Here is a 23,148-nt window from a genome sequence, read left to right as displayed (position 1 = left end):
TTGTCCGGTTGAAATATTATCGATTATTTAGACAATAGAAAACCTGAGGATTAATTATAAAAATCGTTTGACATGTTTCGACGAACTTTATCAGTACTATTAGGATGTATTCGTCTGCATGTTGTGACCGCCTTTGAGCCAGTGGATTACTGAACAAAACGCGCCAACAAAACTGAGTTTTTGGAATATAAAAAGGGACTTTGTCGAAATAAAACAAACATTTATTGTGTAACAGGGACTCTTGTGACTGCAACCAGATGAAGATCATCAAAGGTAAGTGATTAATTTTATCGCTATTTCTGACTTTTGTGACTCCTCTACTTGGCTTGAAAAGGTTTGTATGCTTTTGTAAGCGGGGCGCTGTCCTCAGATAATGGCATGGTATGCTTTCGCCGTAAAGCCTTTTTGTAATCTGACACAGCGGCTGGATTAACAAGAAGTTCATCTTTAAGCCGATGTATAACACTTGTATCTTTTATGAATGTTTATTATGAGTACTTCTGTATTTTGAATTTGGCGTTCTGCTATTTCACCAGATGTTGTCGAGGTGGGTCACTAGCGGAACGCCTATCCCTAAATTAATTGTTCAGTTTTCCAACGCAGTTCCATAGCTATCAGAGTTTTTCCCCTTTTCTGCGTTTGTCATTCGTTTCCCGGTTCTCTCCACCTGTCCCTTTATCTTTACCCTTTCCTGCTCGTGCTTCAGCTGTGCACTGCGGTATTGGACCGATGCCAATCTTGGATGGCAAGACATCAGGGCTAAACTGGAGAGAACTTTTACAAGGCCTGCACCCGAAGGTTGATTTTGGAGAGCGTTTGTCGCGATTTCTACTTTTTTTCCCGCTAATGGCATAGTTAGGGTTGGTATCGCTGCTGAGGTCAGAAATCAATCCATTTATGGGTGAGGGTTCACTAATTGGCAGGGGAGTGGGGACCACTCCCTATGATAGCTTGCACATTATTTGAACATTTGAGAGGAGATTTTTTTTTTTATCCTATTTTTCCAAAGTTTGGTTTTGGAATACATTTTGGAAAGGCGATTGCGAAGACGATTGTAATCTATTTATAGATGTTAATGAACCATCAGTAATGTGGGAGTTGGACATGAATGAATTTGAAAAGCAAATTAACTTGATTAACTTCTTGAGAATACAGGGGGTGCTATTTTCCCATTAGCATAATTTGCTCTACAGATTAAACTGCCTCTTATTCAATTATTGCTCTTACTATATGCATATAAATAATACCATTGGAAAGAAAACAATCTCTAGTTTCTAAAACCGTTTCAATTTTGTCTCTGAGTGATACAGAAGTCATTTGACAGCACTTTCCATGACCAAGAAGAAAAAAGCAAGATGTGTATGCCAGCTTCAACGCTCTGCCTATATATGGTCGTGCCCCCTATGACCCGAAACACACCTCATTGGCCTTCCTCTGGGTGTCAAGAGGACGTCAGAGGAAAAATATCTTGTTTATCTGGGACTGACGTGAAATGAGAGCTAATTCTTTGGCGTGACCGACAACTTCCGGTTGTCTAAATCGTGCGACTTGTAGCTGCGATTGTCTTCCGTTGTGCGGCCATTATGGATGAAAACTATCTCCGTCTCGAAGTTTGTTTGATACATGTGACCAGATCATCGTAATGTATGTTTTTTCAATATAGTTTAATCAGATTATTTGAATTTTTTCGGGAGTTTTGTGGTGTTCCGTTGTCTGAATTTATTTACGTTTGAGAGATCCGTGCCACTCGACCGGTACCTGTGCTAAATGGAGTGGGAAAGGAACAATTCTGAACGGAACCAACGACTCATCTTGACAAAGGACACTTTGATCAACATTCTGATGAAAGATCAGCCATAGTAAGACCCAATTTACGATGTTATATCATATCTGTTGTGCATGTGAACTGGCCGTGGGCGCCTAGCCGAATCTGCCTGGTATAGCTATGCTAATTTAGCGCTACATTTTGTTTTCGTTATAAAACATTTCATAAATCTGAAATATTGTTTGGATTCACCAGATGTTGGGCTTTCAATATCTGTACGCTGTGTATTTTTCTGAAATGTTTTAAGATGAGTAATTCGTTATATGACGTTGGTCTCTGTAATTGTTCTGGCTGGGTCAGCACTATTTCAGATTGCAGCTGCAATGTAGAACTGTGATTTATACCTGAAAAATGCACATTTTTCCCCAAAAAAACTATGCTATACCATAAATATGTTATCAGACTGTCATCTTATGAAGTTGTTTCTTGGTTAGTGGCTATATATATTTTTATTTAGTCGAATTAGTGATAGCTACTGACGCAGGAAAAAGCTGTTGGGAGTAAAAATATCGTGTCCTTTGCTAACGTGGTTAGCTAATAGATTTACATATTGTGTCTTCCCTGTAAAACATTTTAAAAATCTGAAATGGTGGCTTTATTCACAAGACCTGTATCTTTCATCTGGTGTCTTAGACTTGTGATTTAATGATATTTAGATGCTACAAGTTACTTGTGACGCTATGCTAGCTATGCTACTCAGTGGGGTGGGGGGTGGGGGGTGCTACCGGATCAGGGTTGGTGACTCGTGAGAAGTTAATCAATGATAATGATTAATGATACCTGTATGGCCAACTGGGAATTAAACTTTAATTAACCTGAGTAGTTGGTTCATCTAGGTTAATATGGGAAAAGTTTAAAATGTCTCATTTAATTGGAAAAACCCGAAAGGTATGTTCGACAATTTAACTCATTAAATTGAATGAGACGATGATATCCAATCAATTGAGATGGTCTGTATTATAAGTGTAACCAGTAGAGCAAATGTTATGGTACATTCACCATTAGATTCACTTATTCCTAAGGCCGAAGCCACATGGAATTTCCGCGAAGGCGGGACATCCTTCAGTACTGGGTAGCCCAAATGTGACTGATTATTCGAAATTAATGATAAATCAAACCTGTATAGGCTATTCGGGAATCAACCTTTAAAAAAGTCTTGTCAATAGGGGGGCGCTGTTTTCACTTTGGAAAAAATTGTGCCCAAATTAAACTGCCTCGTACTCTATTCTAGATTGTACAATATGCATATTATTATTACTATTGGATAGAAAACACTCTCAAGTTTCTAAAACTGTTTGAATTATATCTGTGAGTAAAACAGAACTCATTTTGCAGCAAACTTCCATTAAGGAAGTGAAAAATCTGAAAACGATGCTCTGTTCCAGGGCCTGCCTATTCAATTGCCTAATATTTATCGATATGCATGCACTTCATACGCCTTCCACTAGATGTCAACGGGCAGTGGAAGGTGGAATGGGGTGTCTAGCTTGATCTGAGGTCGAACAAGAGCTTTTGGAGTGACAGGTCTAGAAATTTCTTTGTCTTCTCTGGCGCGCGAAGTACGTCGACATTGGCTTCTGAAAAGCGATCGGTATACACGGCGGATATTTCCGGCTCTGTTTTTATTTGATACATATTAGAAAAACATCATAAAGTAGGTTTTTTCAACCGAGTTTCATCAGTTTATTCAACGTTTATTGGGACTTTTGGAGTTTTCCGTTCTTTGCGTCGAGAGAAACTGGGAACGTCATCAACATTGGCTAGCATTGTGGCACGAATTCGACAGGAGAAAAGGACATTCTAAAACCAAACAACGATTTATCCTCGACCTAGGACTCCTTGTACAAGATTCTGATGGAAGCTCAACAAAAGTAAGAACAATTTATGATGTTATTTTGTATTTCTGTGGAAAATGTTGATTCCTAATCTCTGCCGTTTTGGCGGGCGCTGTCTCGCAATAACGCAAGCTGTTTGTTATGGTAAAGTTATTTTTTTAAATCTAACACGGCGGTTGCATTAACCTTTTCTCAATATAGGGGGTGCTGTTTCAACATTAGCATTTATCGTCTCCAAATTAAACTGCCTCATACTCAATTCTTGCTCGTACAATATGCATATTATAGTTATTATTGGATAGAAAACATTCTCTAGTTTCTATAGCCGTTTGAATTATGTCTCTGAGTGAAACAGAACCCATTCTACAGCACTTTTCCTGATATGGAGTGAGATTTCAGACATTTTGGCCTCTGGTCCCAGGTCAGTTTTAAAGTCCCTGTAAATCCTATGAGGATACAAACACTGCCCATACCTTCCTCTAGATGTCAGTAAGAGGTGACAATTTGAATGGAGTCGATTGCGCAATCAGGGCCAGTATAAAACAGAAAAGACCGGATGTACCGTTCTTTTCCCGCTGCGCCTCACGCAAGATGGACGTCGGACTCTCTCTCTTTCCAAGCGTTGGTTTAGCCACTTATATATCGCCGGTCATGTTTTTACTCGTTATAGGTGTTAAAAACATCATAAGGTAGTTCATTTAAACCGTTTTATAGCAATTTATATCTGTTTAGTGCGATTTTGAGGCATTGCTTAGTGATGCACATTGAAGCACCGGGCACGTTTCGTGGTCCCGGTCGAACGTTAGTGGGCATTTCGACGGACAAGAGGACAGCTTTCGACCAAAAGAAGATTAGACCCAAGAAAGGATACATTGCCCAAGATACTGATGGAAGAACAGCTCACAGTAAGAACTATTTATGATGATAAATCGCTGTTCTGTTGAAAATTTTTAAACGCATATGTCGCCATTTTGTTATGTGTAGCTTCGCTTGGCGGACCCGGTATTGCACAGTAAGGATAATTTTACAAATGTAAGTCAGCGATTGCATTAAGAACTAATTTGTCTTTCGATTCCTGTCAACCCTGTATTTTTTAGTCAAGTTTATGATTAGCTATCGATTAGACTAGATCACTCTCAAATATAGCGCCCGACATTTTCAGGGCAGTTTTGCTAGTATTCTCATTGTATAACCACGTTTTTTTGTGGCTAAATATGCACATTTTCGAACAAACTCTATATGTATTTTGTAATATGATGTTACAGGAGTGTCATCGGAAGAATTCTGAGAAGGTTAGTGAAAAAATTAATATATTTTGGTGATCATAACGTTATCGCTCCCCTTGCCTTTGATTCATGCTGGGGTAACGTTTGCACATGTGGTATGCTAATATAACGATTTATTGTGTTTTCGCTGTAAAACGCTTAGAAAATCTGAAATATTGTCTGAATTCACAAGATCTGTGTCTTTCCATTGCTATGCTTTGTCTATTTTTATGAAATGTTTTATGATGAGTAAATTGGTAATACACGTTGCTCTCTGTATTTATTCTAGTCGAGTTGTGATGGTGGGTGCAATTGTAAACTATGATTTCTACCTGAAATATGCAAATTTTTCTAACAAAAACTATCCTATACAATAAATATGTTATCAGACTGTCATCTGATGAGGTTTTTTCTTGGTTAGTGGCTATCAATATCTTTATTTGGCCGAATTGGTGATAGCTACTGGTGGAGAGAAAAAATGGTGGACAAAGAAAAATGGTGTCTTTTGCTAACGTGGTTAGCTAATAGATTTACATATTGTGTCTTCCCTGTAAAACATTTTAAAAATCAGAAATGATTGCTGGATTCACAAGAAGTGGATCTTTCATCTGGTATCTTGGACTTGTGATTGAATGATATTTAGATGCTACTATTTACTTGTGACGCTATGCTAGCTATGCTATTCAGCTTTTTTACTGGTGGGGGGTGGGGGGTGCTCCCGGATCCGGGTTTCTGACTCGTTAGAAGTTAAGAACCAGTGTATCTTTCATTTGCCATACAACAAGTATTTTTATATAAAGTTTATGATAAGTTCTTTGGTCAGATTAGGTGAGTGTCCAAAATATCTCCGGAAATTCTGGGGAAATGTTGCTACGTATTCACAATGTATAACCACGATTTGTAGCTCTAAATATGCACATTTTCGAACAAAACATAAATGTATTGTATAACATGATGTTATAAGACTGTCATCTGATGAAGTTGTCCAAAGGTTAGTGATTCATTTTATATCTATTGCTGGTTTTTGCGAAAGCTACCTTTGCGGTGAATAAATGCCGTTGTGTGTTTGGCTATTGTGGTAAGCTAATATAATTCTATATTGTGTTTTCGCTGTAAAACACTTAAAAAAATCGGAAATATTGGCTGGATTCACAAGATGTTTATCTTTCATTTGCTGTACACCATGTATTTTTCATAAATGTTTTATGATGAGTATTTATGTATTTCACGTTGCTCTCTGTAATTATTCTGGCTGCTTTGGTGCTATTTTTGATGGTGGCTGCAATGTAAAACTATGATTTATACCTCAAGTATGCACATTTTCGAACAAAACATAAATGTATTGTATAACATGTTATAAGACTGTCATCTGATGAAGTTGTTCAAGGTTAGTGATTAATTTTAACTCTATTTTGTCGGTTTTGTGAAAGCTACCTATGCGGTGGAAACATGGTGAAAATATGCGGTTGTGTGTTTGGCTATTGTGGTTAGCTAATAGAAATACATATTGTGTTTTCGCTGTAAAACATTTTAAAAATCGGAAATGATGGCTGGATTCACAAGATGTTTATCTTTCATTTGCTGTATTGGACTTGTGATGTCATGATATTTATATGCTATTATTTACTTGTGGTGCTATGCTAGGCTACGCTAGTCAGCTTTTACTGATGAGGATGCTCCCGGATCCGGGATGGGTGTTAAGTAAAGGTTAATTAACCTGCGAGCGTAGCGGTATCAAGGTTAATGTGGAAAAGTTTAAATGATCTCATTTGTAGAAACCAATCAATTTGATATTATTTAAAATGTCCATTTGAAAAAGTTAACAGAGAAAAATTTCCTCCTGTGTGCTACCTATATCCCCCCACTAGAATCCCCATACTTTAATGAAGACAGCTTCTCCATCCTGGAGGGGGAAATCAATCATTTCCAGGCCCAGGGACATGTACTAGTCTGTGGCGACCTAAATGCCAGAACCGGACAAGAACCTGACACCCTCAGCACACAGGTGACAGCATTCCCTCCCCCATATGCCCTCCTAGGCACAACTATGACAACATAACCAACAAAAACGGGTCACAACTCCTGCAGCTCTGTCGCACGCTGGGTATGTACATAGTCAATGGTAGGCTTCGAGGGGACTCCCATGGTAGGTACACCTATAGCTCATCTCTTGGCAGTAGTACTGTAGACTACTTTATCACTGACCTCAACCCAGAGTCTCTCAGAGCGTTCAGAGTCAGCCCACTGACACCCCTATCAGACCAGAGCAAAATCACAGTCTACTTGAACAGAGCAATACTCAATCATGAGGCATCAAAGCCAAAGGAACTGAGTAACATTAAGAAATGCTATAGATGGAAGGAATGCAGTTTGGAAACCTACCAAAAAAAAATTAGGCAACAACAAATTCAATCCCTTTTAGACAATTTGTAAACTTGGCAGTCGAAATTCTTAACTGTATATTTGACCTCTCAACTTCCCTATCAAATCTAAAAATCTCAAATAGAAAACCGAAGAAAATGAACAACAATGACAAATGGTTTGGTGAAGAATGCAAAAATCTAAGAAAGAAATTGAGAAACCTGTCCAACCAAAAACATAGAGACCCGGAAAACCTGAGTCTACACCTTCACTATGGTGAATCACTAAAACAATACAGAAATACACTTCGGAAAAAGAAGGAACAGCACGTCAGAAATCAGCTCAATGTAATTGAAGAATCCATAGACTAAGCTAGAAATGCCGTTCCAATTTCAAAAATTCCACAACGGTCTCGATCGAGATGTTTGTATAGAATTTTTGATATCTGTTATACTTTTTCTGTTATTCACTTTCTTGTCCTCTTTTTGTCCTTCATCCGCTTTCATTGGATTTCTCAAGATACTAAAGTGCCCCATTGTGACATCATTACTTCCAACTTACATTCCCTGTAAGTGAAATCAAGCAACTTTTGACACAAATCAGCTAATAACTCCACTTTGCAACCACTTAGACAAAATATGTCAAGTTTTCCAGCTTCGTCTACTTCTCTGCTACTCAAATCTGGAGTTTGGAGAGAAAAAATGATATTCGCATCAGAAGTTACAACAGTTTAAGTAACAGCACCAACATCATTTTCTGTAACATTTTGGCAAACAATGTCCATTTTGACCAATTCTGCAACAAGTTAGACAAAAAGTTAGAGTGTATGGGATATTCGTCTACTTCTCTGCTATTCATAGCTGTGTGCGGATTCAAAATATTTCGTACGGAACCTACGGTACAGCTGTTTTTGTAACTGCATTGCCACGTGTTTTTTCAAACTTTCCCAAACAACGGTCGTTTTGACCACTTTCAGGAACGTTTTTGAGGAAAAAAGTCCCAAACCTAAAATCTTCCTCTGCTTCTCTGCTCTTCATAGACTAAGTCGGATTTCAAATCGGGGCTACCAATCTGTAACTATAGCAGTTTTCGTAACCCATCGCCTCTCTTTCATGTGTCTGTAAATCATGTCAGCATCAAGGCAATTCATTACTTTCCAAACAACTATCGTTTTGACCACTAAACAAACAGTTAGACAAACATAGTTTGGCTTAAAATCTTCCTCTGCTTCTCTGCTTCTCAAAGGCGGAAAAGCTTTTTAAATTGGGCCTACCGTTCTCGAGGGAGAGCGATTTAAGCAACCCCTCACCTGCTCTTCACTAACAGCTCTCTGTGTCAATACTGATATTCCAAAACGGAACCGTTGGCTAGGATACTCGCAGACGCTGCAGAGCCAAAATCATGAGGAGACACTCCTCCTACACCGTTTAATGTATACAATATATTTGTTTATTAGACATTCCAACATATAACACAATATCGAGATACTAAAAATGTATATGCAACATTTGAACAACTGTGATCCCCTCGGGTTGATCTTGATGTGATGGCTCTCTATGTATGTACATGTTTATAATCCACATAGTGTGAATATTGTTTTCCATAAAGTTATTAACCCCCTAAACCGAAATATGAAATTACCTTTAGGATCTTTCTTACCCCCTATTACTTTGGGGTTCTAATCTCCCTCTTTCAAAATCCCCACTGTGACCAAATCTCTAACATTCATGATCCTTAAATATATTTTAACCTTAAACCTCCCACAATAACTATTGTTAGTCTCAGTGACCTTACTGACAATATCAAAGTTTTATACATAGCTAAATACATTGTTGGAGACAGTTTTCATATCTTTCATTATGCAGACATTTGTTTATTAGATTATATTTCTCATTAAGAATACTGTTGTTTTAATTCTATATGGTTCCTGCATTGCCTTGGTCCCATGTTCTCTTATGGGTCATTGCTTTAAATTACAATATATCAATTATGTTCTCGGGTCAATTACTTAGAAGGGCTTGTGGTCCAACCCCTCCCGAGTGTTTCCAGGTCCATATTTGGGAGCCCTTATACATTCAGGATGTAAGGCTTGCTAGTTATGTCAAATGTTAGGAAGACTTGTTGGTTGTAACAAAAACAAAACATAAAAATTACATTTGACCCCATCTTTTCACATACTTTTTATATGGGTCTTTTTAATTTAGCCTGTTGTATGGCTCCAGCCAATTGGAGGCTCGGTGCATGTACAAAGAAAAAGGTAACCAATTCAAATATTGGTGGATGGTAACTAAAATAATGACATTGCAAGTAGTCCTGCTAAGGTTTTCAAGGTTTTATTGTTAGTGTTTTATGGATTTGCATATGACTGTGCATTATATGATACAGTCATAGGGAAGAGGATCTGATCAAGCCTATTGGTATTCTTGATCAATTATTGATCCCAAAAAGACACACACCTGTTATGGGATTAATTCCACATCTGTTTACATTGCTCGGTAGTGGATTAGCATGGTATGAGACACAATAAATAATACAATTTAAGTAAAGTACAAAATAAACAGCATTATCCTAAATTGAGGCCTGAATAAAAACATGTTATCACTTCAACATCATAATCTTTCAGAATGTACCTGTTTTCAGTATAGAATGACATGTATACAGATTATATGACAACTTTTTGTGTTTTGTCTGCATGTTTAAATTAGAGCTCCTTTAAAGTGTTTTCATCACTGCCTGGTAAACACATTCTTGTAAGTTGTCTACGTTGACATTTCTGGGTATGTCTCGCATGTAACATAATAATACTAAATATTTTTATAATAATACAAATCTGTCAACCAAATGTATTTCTGAAAACCCCTTTTTGCATCTTCAATAGTTGTCACAATGTGTTTTACAGATACCCTGGCTATAAAATCTAAGACCTATCAATGCATATGCCTCAGCACACACCCTAGGAGTCATAAACCTAGGAACAAAACTATAGAGGTACCATGCTCTGAGTGGACATTTAAGAGCACATGTCCTGTCTTTTTCAGAGAGAGAGAGAGAGAGAGAGAGAGAGAGAGAGAGAGAGAGAGAGAGAGAGAGAGAGAGAGAGAGAGAGAGAGAGAGAGAGAGAGAGAGAGAGAGAGAGAGAGAGAGAGAGAGAGAGAGAGAGAGAGAGAGAGAGAGAGAGAGAGAGAGAGAGAGAGAGAGAGAGAGAGAGAGAGAGAGAGAGAGAGAGAGAGAGAGAGAGAGAGAGAGAGAGAGAGAGAGAGAGAGAGAGAGAGAGAGAGAGAGAGAGAGAGAGAGAGAGAGAGAGAGAGAGAGAGAGAGAGAGAGAGAGAGAGAGAGAGATTTTTTTTAAATTATAAGAATACGTGCATTTGACATGTTGCCTAAAGAATTGTTGTCCCCGGTTTAAAAAAACATATAACTCCTGTTTAATATTATAATAATATCAAAATGTAATATTCAAATATTTCCCCGCCTCCAAATCTAATATATATTTTTTCACTAACCCACCTTCAGAAAGCTCCATTAGGACGGATTCACGGATGATCTTTTAGCTGTTCTAGGCTGATAACTCTTCTGGGCTGCTGGCCTGGTGTCTGGAGTTGCACTTTTGCCGTTCGTACAGAGTGGATAGAATACGGTCTGTTTCACTAGCCTCGCTCCGCGGTCTTGGCTCAAAGGAGAGATAGTCGGTAACGAGTTTACAGAGCGGGGGTGATGTTTTTTCGGGAGGCATCCCGTATGAATGTTTAGATTCACCCTAAAACCACAGGTGGTTATCTGGACATATTCTGTCTGCCGGGATTTCCTTTTGATTTGCTACCCCCTCATGGGTAGCTGCGTGGGGGATGTCTGATATAAATATATAGACCTGTGTGGGGGCCATTTGTTTATGCGTGGATTAGAAATAACATATGTTTTAACCCCAGGGATCGGTCTAGACAAGATATATTCTGCCTGGATTGTTTAACTTTTTAGCCCCCCACATCCTTGTGGGTGAGATAAATACGTATTTGAAAGGCATGTGTGTTAAGGAATCGAAAGTGCCAATTTTAAGAGCCGCACACCCAATTCTAAAACAGCCTCACGCACCTTTTTGGTTTCAAACGCCCCATGCAGTGACACACACCCCCCACCCCCTTTTGTTTTGAAACACACACACCTACTGGCCCGGCACACGCACACCCGCGCACGCACACGTCTTTTCTGAAATTATTTTTCTCCGAGACATGCATGATGATAGATCTAAAAGACAGTGCCCCTTCGTTAAAGGTAAGATACCTCTTTAAAACCATTGATTTAATTCAGAATATTTAGTACAGACCTTTTTAAAACATCTTATAGTTATTTAAAACATTTTTACTATTCCTTTATTACAGATAAAGGGGCAGGCTAGCCCTGACCCCCATCCGTCTCCAATTCACCCGCATCAAGACAGGCTCTCTTGCTCGTAGGATATCCCACACAAGCCCCATCTCCGTAGGTTTTCCTGGCACAATGTCGTTCACATCCAGACAGGCTTTGGAAATACATACGAACTAATATATATATTTTTGTAGCGTCTTTACTATATCTGTCATGTTACTGCGTTCTTTTTTAAATGTCCATAAACATGTGTGTAGAGTGTACACTTTTGTTTCACTGTAGATGTGTTTAAGATTACCAAGAAACACCTGATGTATCCCACAGCATTAATTAATAAGCTGGGTAGAAAATGAATTTGTTTAAATCATAAGTAAAGGCCTTTCAAAAAGAGGCTGTCATGATTGACTGTGACAGCCCCCACCCTGGAGAGCAGCTCTCCTTTGATCCCCTTCAGGGATTGCTAACTCTGGAAATTACTATGTTCTACACAGAGTTAGGTAAAGCCGCTCTTTGCCTCCCCTTACATGGGGAATAAACACCTAGCTGCTCTAAACATTGCTGTTTTTGGTGTCTCTAGGTTAATCTCTAGACTGCTGAATGAGGCCTGTTACCGCTTACTTACATAACCTTTACAAGGAGTTTGTGAAGCCGTTCAGTCATGGATGTATGTAAAACATATTTAACACTTATTGCTTGTTACAGAAGACTACTGTTGTACATTGAATATCCATTCATCCCTGTTACACCTTTATGTGTTGGCTCTCTATGCCTGTACATAGTGTGAAAAGTGGTTTCCCTAAAGTTATTAACCCCTAAACCTGAATCTGAAATTAACTTTATGATCTTTTCTTACCCCTATTACATTGGGGTTCTAATCTACCTCTATTCAAAATCCCCACGGTGTACATGCACCGAACATCCATAGGCTGGAGCCACTTGGAAGCTCGGTGCATGTACAAATAAAGAGACCTAAATAGGAAACTCAACAGTGTGTTTAGGCCGAGAAACATTATTTAGATGGTTGTTTTATTGTTGTTGAAAGCTTGAAATGTACATAATGAGAATGGACCTTGTTTCTAACACCCCTGTAGAGATTTACACACACACACACACACACGCACACACACACAATCCCCCACCCAGACATTCCTGCTTCATAGACAACAGCCCTAAGGACAATAAAATAGGGGGTGTGGGGCCATTCTCTTTGAAATGTTCAAACACAGATACCCCCAGTTCAACCAGGTCCCTACACATCAATCATCATGACAACTTCAAAGGAATAGATGCAATATAGATATAAAATAACACACCCTCTAACACGTGACAACAGGAACAGGATGTCCTGGCCGGATGCCCATATTTGGGCATGTACGCGTCATCCGGACATAGGGTCATAAATCAAAATTTGGACCTGTGCCGTCTACTTTATTCTCTCTCATGACTGTAGTATACTGTACCAATTACTCTAATGTATTTGCTGACATGACTGTAGTATACTTTAGTATTCACTGTTGTGTTTTAGCGGAGATGACTGTAGTATACTACGGTATTTATTGTAGTGTTTCAGCAGACATGACTGTAGTATACTGGACTATTCACTGTATAGTTTTTGCGAACATGACTGCAGTATGCTATAGTATTCACTGTAGTGTTTTGCGTACCTTACTGTATTATTTACTGTGGTTTTGAGGACATGACTGTAGTATACTATGGTATTGACTGTGGTGTTTTTTTTGACATTACTATAGCATTGACTGTAGTGTTTATGCGGACGTGAGTGTAGTATACTGTAATATTTACGGTATTGTTTTTGCTGACATGACTGTGGTATACTGTAGTATTCACTGTATTGTTTTTTGAATATGACTGCAGTACACTATTGTATTCACTGTAGAGTTTTTGCAAACTTCACATTAGTGTTCACTGTAGTGTTCTTTGTGGACTATATTTAAGAATATGAAATGTCAGAATAATAGTAGAGAGAATGATTTATTTCAGCTTTTATTTCTTTCATCAGTGGGTCAGAAGTTTACATACACTCAATTAGTATTTGGTAGCAATTATTTTAAAATTGTTTAACTTGGGTCAAACGTTTCAGGTTGGCTTCCACAAGCTTCCCACAATAAGTTGGCTGAATTTTGGCCCATTCCTCCTGACAGAGCTGGTGTAACTGAGTCAGGTTTGTAGGCCTCCTTGCTCGCACACGCGTTTTCAGTTCTGCCCACAAATGTGCTCTAAGATTGAGGTCAGGGCTTTGGAATGGCCACTCCATTCTTGACTATGTTGTCCGTAGGGCATTTTGCCACAACTTTGGAAGTATGCTTGTTGGTCATTGTCCATTTGGAAGACCCATTTGTGACCAAGCTTTAACTTCCTGACTGATGTCTTGAGACGTTGCTTCAATATTTCCACATTATTTCCCTACCTCATGATGCAATCTATTTTGTGAAGTGCATCTGTCCCTCCTGAAGCAAAGCACCCCCACAACATGATGCTGCCACCCCATGCTTCACGGTTGGGATGGTGTTCTTTGGCTTGCAAGCCTCCCCCTTTTTCCTCCAAACATAATGATGGTCATTATGGCCAAATAATTATATTTTTATTTCATCAGACCAGAGGACATTTCTCCAAAAAGTACGATCTTTGTCCCCATGTCCAGTTGCAAACCGTAGTCTGGATTTTTTATGGCGGTTTTGGAGCAGTGGCTTCTTCCTTGTGGAGCGGCCTTTCAGGTTATGGCGACATAGGACTTGTTTTACTGTGGATATAGATACTTTTGTACCTGTTTCCTCCAGCATATTTACAAGGTCCTTTGCTGTTGTTCTGGAGTTGATTTGCACATTTCGCACCAAAGTACATTAATCTCTAGGAGACAGAACGCGTCTCCTTCCTGAGTGGTATAACGGCTGCAATATCCCATGGTGTTTATACTTCCCATGGTGTTTTATACTATTGTTTGTACAGATAAACATGGTATCTTCAGGAGTTTGGAAATTGCTCCCAAGGATGAACCAGACTTGTGGAGGTCTACAATTTTTTTTCTGAGGTCTTGGCTGATTTCTTTTGATTTTCCCATGATATCAAGCAAATAAGCACTGAGTTTGAAGGTAGGCCTTGACATACATCCACAGGTACACCTCCAATTGACTCAAATTATGTCAATTAGCCTATCAGAAGCTTCTAAAGCCATTACATTTTCTGGAATTTTCCAAGCTGTTTAAAGGCACAGTCAACTTAGTGTATGTAAACTTTTTACCCACTGGAATTGGGATACAGTGAATTATAAGTGAAATAATCTGTCTGTAAACTATTGTTGGAAAAATGACTTGTGTCATGAACAAAGTAGATGTCCTAACCGACTTGCCAAAACTATAGTTTGTTAACAAGAAATGGGTGGAGTGGTTGAAAAACTAGTTTTAATTACTCCAACTTAACTGTATGTAAACTTCCGACTTAAACTGTATATTTTTAAACCTGTTACTAGCAGGACAATATACAGTATATTGGTCATATAGGTCGTGGCTCCGGAGTGGCGCAAATTGGTATTGCCTTGCAGTTCTCCAGCTGTATCCACTGAAAGCGTGCAAGGTTCAAGGCACGAGGGCAGGGGGAACGGGATGGGCCACAGAGCTGGACATGGAAGACGGACCTAGCCCATGGGGAAGGAAGGGGGAGGGGGGGTGGACCCCCACCCCGCCACACTGGGTAGCACAGAGCAACACTAATAATGGCGCTGACTAGGGAAACGTTCCCGCTTTTCTTAGTGCCAATCTGCACGTTCAAACTAAAACAATGTAAATAATAATGGCATCTTCATGCTTTCGTTAATAAAATATTGATACAATTTTTTCTAAATGCATATATATATTTAAAAATGCTGATGTTTATTTAGTTATGGATCCATAACGAATTACTATGTGAATAAATATCACTGAATTACAGACATATTGGAACCAAGTTATCTAATTAACGTAAACAAATTGTTGCTTCCTGGAAAAAACTCTTCCAAACACACACGGTCACATTGTACAGTGCCATTATGGCTATTAACAGGTAGCGGGACAATAGACTTGCCTATAAGGAGGGTAGGGGGAGAATTCTATTTCTTAGTTAGGTTGGCTGTATCACAACTGGCCATGATTAGTTTCATTGTCAGTTTAATCCACCAGAAGCGACAAAACAAATAATGCAACAAAAAGTATTATTATTATTATGTATCACATCTGACTGTGATTGGGAGTCCCATAGGGTGGCGCACAATTGGCCCAATGTTTCTCTCCCTCTAAAAACATAAATAAATGTTTTGGCTTTCACAAATATTATTTTGGCCTTCATTCAGATTACAATTGCTCACTTTCATTTTTTTGAAAACAAAATAACTTCCAAAATATTATTATATATTATCAAGTTGATGGCACAGTCATATCGTCATATCACAACTACATAAAGCTGAGTGACTCACTCATTCATGGCTTTGGATCAAAATAAATAAGTACCAACAGTCTTTCTGATAGTCTTTAAAAAATACATATTTTGGTTGTCCTGACCATTATTGTCACGTTCCTGACCTGTTTTCCCTTGTTTTTGTATTTATTTAGTATGGTCAGGGCGTGAGTTGGGTGGGTTGTCGATGTGTGATTTTTCTATGTTGGGATTTTGTGTGTTCGGCCTGGTATGATTCTCAATCAGAGGCAGCTGTCAATCGTTGTCCCTGATTGAGAATCATACTTAGCCAGCCGGGGTTTCACGTGTGTTTTGTGGGTGTTTGTTGCCGTGTCTGTGTTTGTGCGCCACACGGTACTGTTTTCATTCGTTCACGTCGTTTTGTTGTTTTGTAATTTATCAAGTGTGTTTTTCGTCTTTGTTATATTCATTAAAAGATATGGATTCAACCCACGCTGCATTTTGGTCCGATCCTTGCTCCTCCTCAGACGAGGAGGAGAACGTACGTTACAATTATGGGCTATTAGCAGGACAATACACAGTTGAAGTCGGAAGTTTACTTACACTTAGGTTGGAGTCATTAAAACTTGTTTTTCAACCACTCCACAAATTTCTTGTTAACAAACTATAGTTTGATAAGATGCCATTATTATTTACATTGTTTTAGTTTGAACGTGCAGACTGGCACTAAGAAAAGTGGGAACGTTTCCCTAGTCAGCGCCATTATTAGTGTTGCTCTGTGCTACCCAGTGCGGCGGGGTGGGGGTCCACCCCCCCTCCCTTCCCCATGGGCTAGGTCCATCTTCCGTGTCCAGCTCTGTGGCCCATCCCGTGCCCCCTGCCCTCGTGCCTTGAACCTTGCACGCTTTCAGTGGATACAGCTGGAGAACTGCAAGGCAATACCAATTTGCGCCACTTCGGAGCCACGACCTATATGACCAATATACACTGCTCAAAAAAATAAAGGGAACACTTAAACAACACAATGTAACTCCAAGTCAATCACACTTCTGTGAAATCAAACTGTCCACTTAGGAAGCAACACTGATTGACAATACATTTCACATGCTGTTGTGCAAATGGAATAGACAAAAGGTGGAAATTATAGGCAATTAGCAAGACACCCCCAATAAAGGAGTGATTCTGCAGGTGGTGACCACAGACCACTTCTCAGTTCCTATGCTTCCTGGCTGATGTTTTGGTCACTTTTGAATGCTGGCGGTGCTTTCACTCTAGTGGTAGCATGAGACGGAGTCTACAACCCACACAAGTGGCTCAGGTAGTGCAGCTCATCCAGGATGGCACATCAATGCGAGCTGTGGCAAGAAGGTTTGCTGTGTCTGTCAGCGTAGTGTCCAGAGCATGGAGGCGCTACCAGGAGACAGGCCAGTACATCAGGAGACGTGGAGGAGGCCGTAGGAGGGCAATAACCCAGCAGCAGGACCGCTACCTCCGCCTTTGTGCAAGGGGGAGCACTGCCAGAGCCCTGCAAAATGACCTCCAGCAGGCCACAAATGTGGGACATCTACTTTGTTCGTGACACAAGTCATTTTTCCAACAATTGTTTACAGACAGATTATTTCACTTATAATTCACTGTATCACAATTCCAGTGGGTCAGAGGTTTACATACACTAAGTTGACTGTGCCTTTAAACAGCTTGGACAATTCCAGAAAATGATGTCATGGCTTTAGAAGCTTCTGATAGGCTAGTTGACATCATTTGAGTAAATTGGAGGTGTACCTGTGGATGTATTTCAAGGCCTACCTTCAAACTCAGTGCCTCTTTGCTTGACATCATGGGAAAATCAAAAAGAAATCAGCCAAGACCTCAGAAAAAGAATTGTAGACCTCCACAAGTCTGGTTCATCCTTGGGAGCAAACGCCTGAAGGTACCACGTCCATCTGTACAAACAATAGTACACAAGTACTAACACCATGGGACCACGCAGCCGTCATACCGCTCAGGAATGAGATGCGTTAACAATGTCTTATCATGGCAATCGACTATTTTGGGGATCACCTAAGAACTACTGTGTTACCTTTTAACCTTAATTATTTGGAATGCATCAGTAGTTGCACAGTGTAGAAGGAAAACATCCCATGCTTGAAATTCTACATATATCAGAGACTAATACCTTACTCACTTATACCAATCTGCATGACACACACATTTTGAAAAAAAGTCTTATTACAGAAAAATCTAAAGATTCATACTGTACATTTAACATGCAACTTTGCATTACCAGAATTGTACATTTAAGAACAATGTTTGTGCAGGTAACACATCCAACAAGAGCAATGCTGTTACCCAAGCAACTGTAGATGAATTAAATATACTGTACATTAGTTATAGAAAGAATGACCAACAGAATTGACTTTCATGACATATTTACCTTGTTTCTCCCAATTACAGCATGAAGACCCTTCCTTCTCGAGACTGCCATTATGAGTCTATGACTCGTCATAGAGAGAACTCTTCACTTCCCTCCAAAGTAGTCTATGAGGTTGGCTCTGCTGAAACGTAACAGTAGGGTAGTTCATGCAAATTATTGACATTGTTCATAAATATATCATAAGTTTGGTCCAAGTTGAACATCCATGTTTCAAACATAAATTGATAATGATTGTTTGGAGTACAGTTCAAGGAGCACTGAAGTATTGGTCAGTTGTGGAAGTTCCTCTGATAAACTTTCCATCAGCGCATACTTTATTGACGACTGAGTGAGATGCTGTCTAACACATGAAGAGAATGAGTTGGCATATGTGTTTACATTCTCAAATCACTCTCAAATCATTGCTACAATGCACTTCCAAAGAATACACAGTAAAACAAATCATGTTGTTTTTTATTGTAACTTAAAAACAACTTATGGTAACTTTACGTTAATTAAAAAAAACTTTGATTTAACAGTACACTATTGTAATGTAAAGTAATTTGCTGTTAAACCAAAGTTTCTTTGGAATTTATAGTAGCATACTGTATCTTTTTTTTACAGTAACTGGCTGCCACTAAGTTACCATAAAAACAACCAGATTTTTTTACAGTGTTTTGGGGGTTGGTTTAGTAAATGTTTGACATTTTTTCCTTTACTTTAGTGACCTGCTCTGTAACCAAACAGATTTGCATCCTAATTCTACAAAAATATATATTACATAGCCAAGTAAACTCTCATACCAGATACTAACCACTGAATGAAGAGTTCATTTTTCAAAGTAGAGTTTTTATTCTACAAGTTATTCCACTCTTTCAGCAAAAGGGACGTATTCTACGTATGCATTTCATATGAAATACAATTGTACATTTTATTACCATGGACATATTATACGCCTGTAACAAGTCATACATTTTTTTTTTTTATGTTTCCTTTATGTATTATATGGTGCAGTGACGTTAGAGGAGTATTACAACAATGTTCAAACCTGTAACAAAGAGAAGACAATGGAGCTGTCAGATGGCTGGACGCTGCAGTGTAACTCTGCAGCAATGTTGTGAAAGCGTTAGCACCCAGACCTGTCACATAAACCAACAGCACTCCCTAGCGTGGACAGGTAGATGGACACGGTTTGATATAGCAGTAACATTAAAGGGATGTTATGAAAATGTTAACATCAGGGGACAGGTGAATGAACTGGGGTGGTGGATGTTGCAGTAACGTTTCTGGGTGGTTGTAAGTGTGTTTTAATAACCCAGAGAGGTCACACGATGGAGCCCTTGGAGGAGGAGAGGTGAATTGACTGGATGCGGGTGGCTAGAGTTTTCTCAAGGTCATGGAGGACATCGGAGATGGGGCTCAGGCAGGGTCCGGGGCTCACTGTAACAGGCATCTCGTACAGTAGTTGTTTGAAAGCCTCCACCTCAATCAGCAGCACCATGTTTTTCAGGAAGAAGCCTTCGATGAAGGCCGCCAACTCATTGGCACAGAGGAACTAAACAGGGCATAAGGATACAGTCAGAACCTTAACTCACTCTGTCACAATGCCCTCTCTGTCACTTGTGTTTTTTTAATGTCTGATACATACACATTGTATCATGCATGGTTATCTTGCCTACCTATGTTTTATCCTCTTTTACTGTACACTCTTAGAAAATAGGGTTACAAAATCTTTGCAGAGGGATAGGGTTCTACCGAGAACAGTTTATCTGAAGAATCATATTTGGAAGACAATGATTCTATGTAAGGAGACACCTGAAACCCCACCTCTTTAAGGAATACCTAGGATAGGATAAAGTAATCCTTCTAACCCCCCCCCCCCCCCCCCCCCTTAGAGTTAGATGCACTATTGTAAAGTGGTTGTTCCACTGGACATCATAAGGTGAATGCACCAACTTGTAAGTCGCTCTGGATAAGAGCGTCTGCTAAATGACTTAAATGTAAATGTAAGGCAAAGAGTTCTACATAGAATATTTTTCTTCCTAAGAACCTTTTTTGGAAGAAAGGGTTCTTTGATGATTATTGGAAGGCAAGAAGGATTATTTGAAAGTCAAGTCTGCATCTGAATAAGCTTTTTATTACAAATGTTTTTCTTTCTTTTAACCTTTCATTGCTACCCATCCCGGATCCGGGAGCATCCTCATCAAAAAAGCTGACTAGCATAGCCTAGCCTAACGCGACAGGGATATCATATAATATAATTTTCATGAAATCACAAGTCCAATACAGCAAATGAAAGATAAACATCTTGTGAATCCAGCCATCATTTCCGATTTTTAAAATGTTTTACAGCGAAAACACAATATGTATTTCTATTAGCTAACCACAACAGCAAAAGACTCACCCGCATATTTTCACCATTTTTCTACCGCATAGGTAGCTATCACAAAACCGACCAAATAGAGATATAATTAGTCACTAACCAAGAAACAACTTCATCAGATGACAGTCTTATAACATGTTATACAATAAATGTATGTTTTGTTCGAAAATGTGCATATTTGAGGTATAAATCATAGTTTTACATTGCAGCTACCATCAAAAATATCACCAAAGCAGCCAGAATAATTACAGAGAGCAACGTGAAATACCTAAATACTCATCATAAAACATTTATGAAAAATACATGGTGTACATCAAATGAAAGATAAACATCTTGTGAATCCAGCCAATATTTCCAATTTTTTAAGTGTTTTACACTGAAAACACAATATAGCATTATATTAGCTTGCCACAATAGCCAAACACACAAATGCATTTATTAGCAGCGAAAGGTAGCGATCGCAAAAACCAGCAAAAGATATAAAATGAATCACTAACCTTGACCAACTTCATCAGATGACAGTCTTATAACATCAGGTTATACAATACACATATGTTTTGTTCGAAAATGTGCATATTTAGACCTGCAAACCGTGGTTATACATTGTGAATATGTAGCATCGATTCACCAAATTGTCCGGAGCTAGTTTTGACACTCACCTAATCTGACCAAAGAACTCATCATAAACTTTACTAAAAAATACGTTGGACAGCAAATGAAAGATACACTAGATCTTAATGCAACCGCCGTGTTAGATTTTTAAAAATAACTTTACCATAACAAACAGCTTACGTTATAGCGAGACAGCGCCCGCAAAAAGGGCGGATAATAGGACTAAACATTTTCCACAGAAATACGAAATAACATCATAAATTGTTATTACTTTTGCTGAGCTTCCATCAGAATCTTGTACAAGGAGTCCTTTGTCCAGAATAAATCGTTGTTTGGTTTTAGAATGTCCTTCTCTCCTGTCGAATTCGCTCCACAAGGCTAGCCATGTGGCGCGAACATGCCCATCTTCTCTTGACGCATAGAACGGAAAACTCAAAGTCCCATTAAACGTTGAATAAACTGATGAAACTCGGTTGAAAAAACCTACTTTATGATGTTTTTCTAATATGTATCAAATAAAAACAAAGCCGGAGATATTAGCCATGTATACCTAACGCTTATCATAAGACAATATGGAGGTACTTCCCGCGCACTGGTAGACAAAGGAAATTCTGGTCACGTCATTCCAAGAGCTCTTGTTCGACCTCAGATCAAGCTAGACACCCCATTCCACCTTCCACTGCCTGTTGACATCTAGTGGTAGGCGTATGCAGTGCATGCATATCCATAAATATAAGGCAATTCAATAGGCAGGCCCTGGAACAGAGCATCGTTTTCAGATTTTTCACTTCCTGTCTGGAAGTTTGCTGCAAAATGAGTTCTGTTTTACTCACAGATATAATTCAAACAGTTTTAGAAACTTGAGAGTGTTTTCTATCCAATAGTAATAATAATATGCATATTGTACGATCTAGAATAGAGTACGAGGCAGTTTAATTTGGGCACGATTTTTTCCAAAGTGGAAACAGCGCCCCCATATTGACAAGAAGTTTTAAGTAGTAAGCATTAGTGTGTACCTCAGTGTTCAAACTTTAACATCAGGAGTGTTAAAGTATTCTGATGAATTTAAAAAGATATATGTGAGCATGTTTTAACTTCTTATGGGCGCTACCGTCCCACCTGGCCAACATCCGGTGAAATTGCAGAGCGCCAAATTGAAAATATATAAATAGTCAAATTAATTCATAAAAATAGAAGTGTTATACATCGGTTTAAAGATTAAGAGTTGTTTCTCTTTCTCTCTTGCTCTCTGTCTCTCTCTTTTAATCTCATCTTGGGTAACCAGTGTCATATTGTGGTGGTCCGCTAGACACCTGTTGTCATCATATATCGTTTCTAATCAATAACCTATGTGTGAGTGTATCTTATGTTATCATTTAGCTTGTTAGTAAATAAATATTCAAATCAATTTGTGTGGTACAGAATTATCTGTGAGACCCGGGTTTGTGCAGATTTACGGAGTCTACGACATTCAGCATGAGACTGATATGAGGAAATTATTCATTAATGACTGGTATGAGATCTATATATTCTTAATTCGGGAAACGGTAAATCTATAAACAAGCGTTTCCTGTGATGCCCAAATTCATAATGAGTTAATTGTTACAAGATTAATTTAAATCGAGTAATAATTAAATGTAGTAGGTAATTATTCAATAAATAGCAGTCATCACATTAATGGTAGT

At 38.8% G+C, this 23,148-nt stretch overlaps 1 protein-coding gene and 1 long non-coding RNA gene across 5 annotated transcripts in view; one reads left to right on the top strand and one right to left on the bottom strand.

Moving 5' to 3' along the window:
* Positions 1-23,148, top strand: part of LOC139534105 (uncharacterized) — a 982,995-nt gene that overhangs the window by 759,783 nt on the left and 200,064 nt on the right. The gene's annotated exons all lie outside the window — the stretch shown is intronic.
* LOC139534095 (ankyrin repeat and BTB/POZ domain-containing protein 3-A-like) overlaps positions 19,297-23,148 on the bottom strand; it is a 188,030-nt gene continuing 184,178 nt past the window's right edge. For all 4 annotated transcript variants that reach the window (XM_071332848.1, XM_071332846.1, XM_071332847.1 and 1 more), the window contains one exon: positions 19,297-20,023. In XM_071332848.1, the coding sequence (XP_071188949.1) occupies positions 19,793-20,023 (231 nt within the window). In that variant the 3' untranslated portion in view covers positions 19,297-19,792. The remainder of the gene's footprint in view (positions 20,024-23,148) is intronic.

Source organism: Salvelinus alpinus, chromosome 11 (assembly GCF_045679555.1).
Source record: "Salvelinus alpinus chromosome 11, SLU_Salpinus.1, whole genome shotgun sequence".
NCBI classification, from domain to species: Eukaryota; Metazoa; Chordata; class Actinopteri; order Salmoniformes; family Salmonidae; genus Salvelinus; species Salvelinus alpinus.
This window is presented reverse-complemented; position numbering and strand designations above follow the sequence as displayed.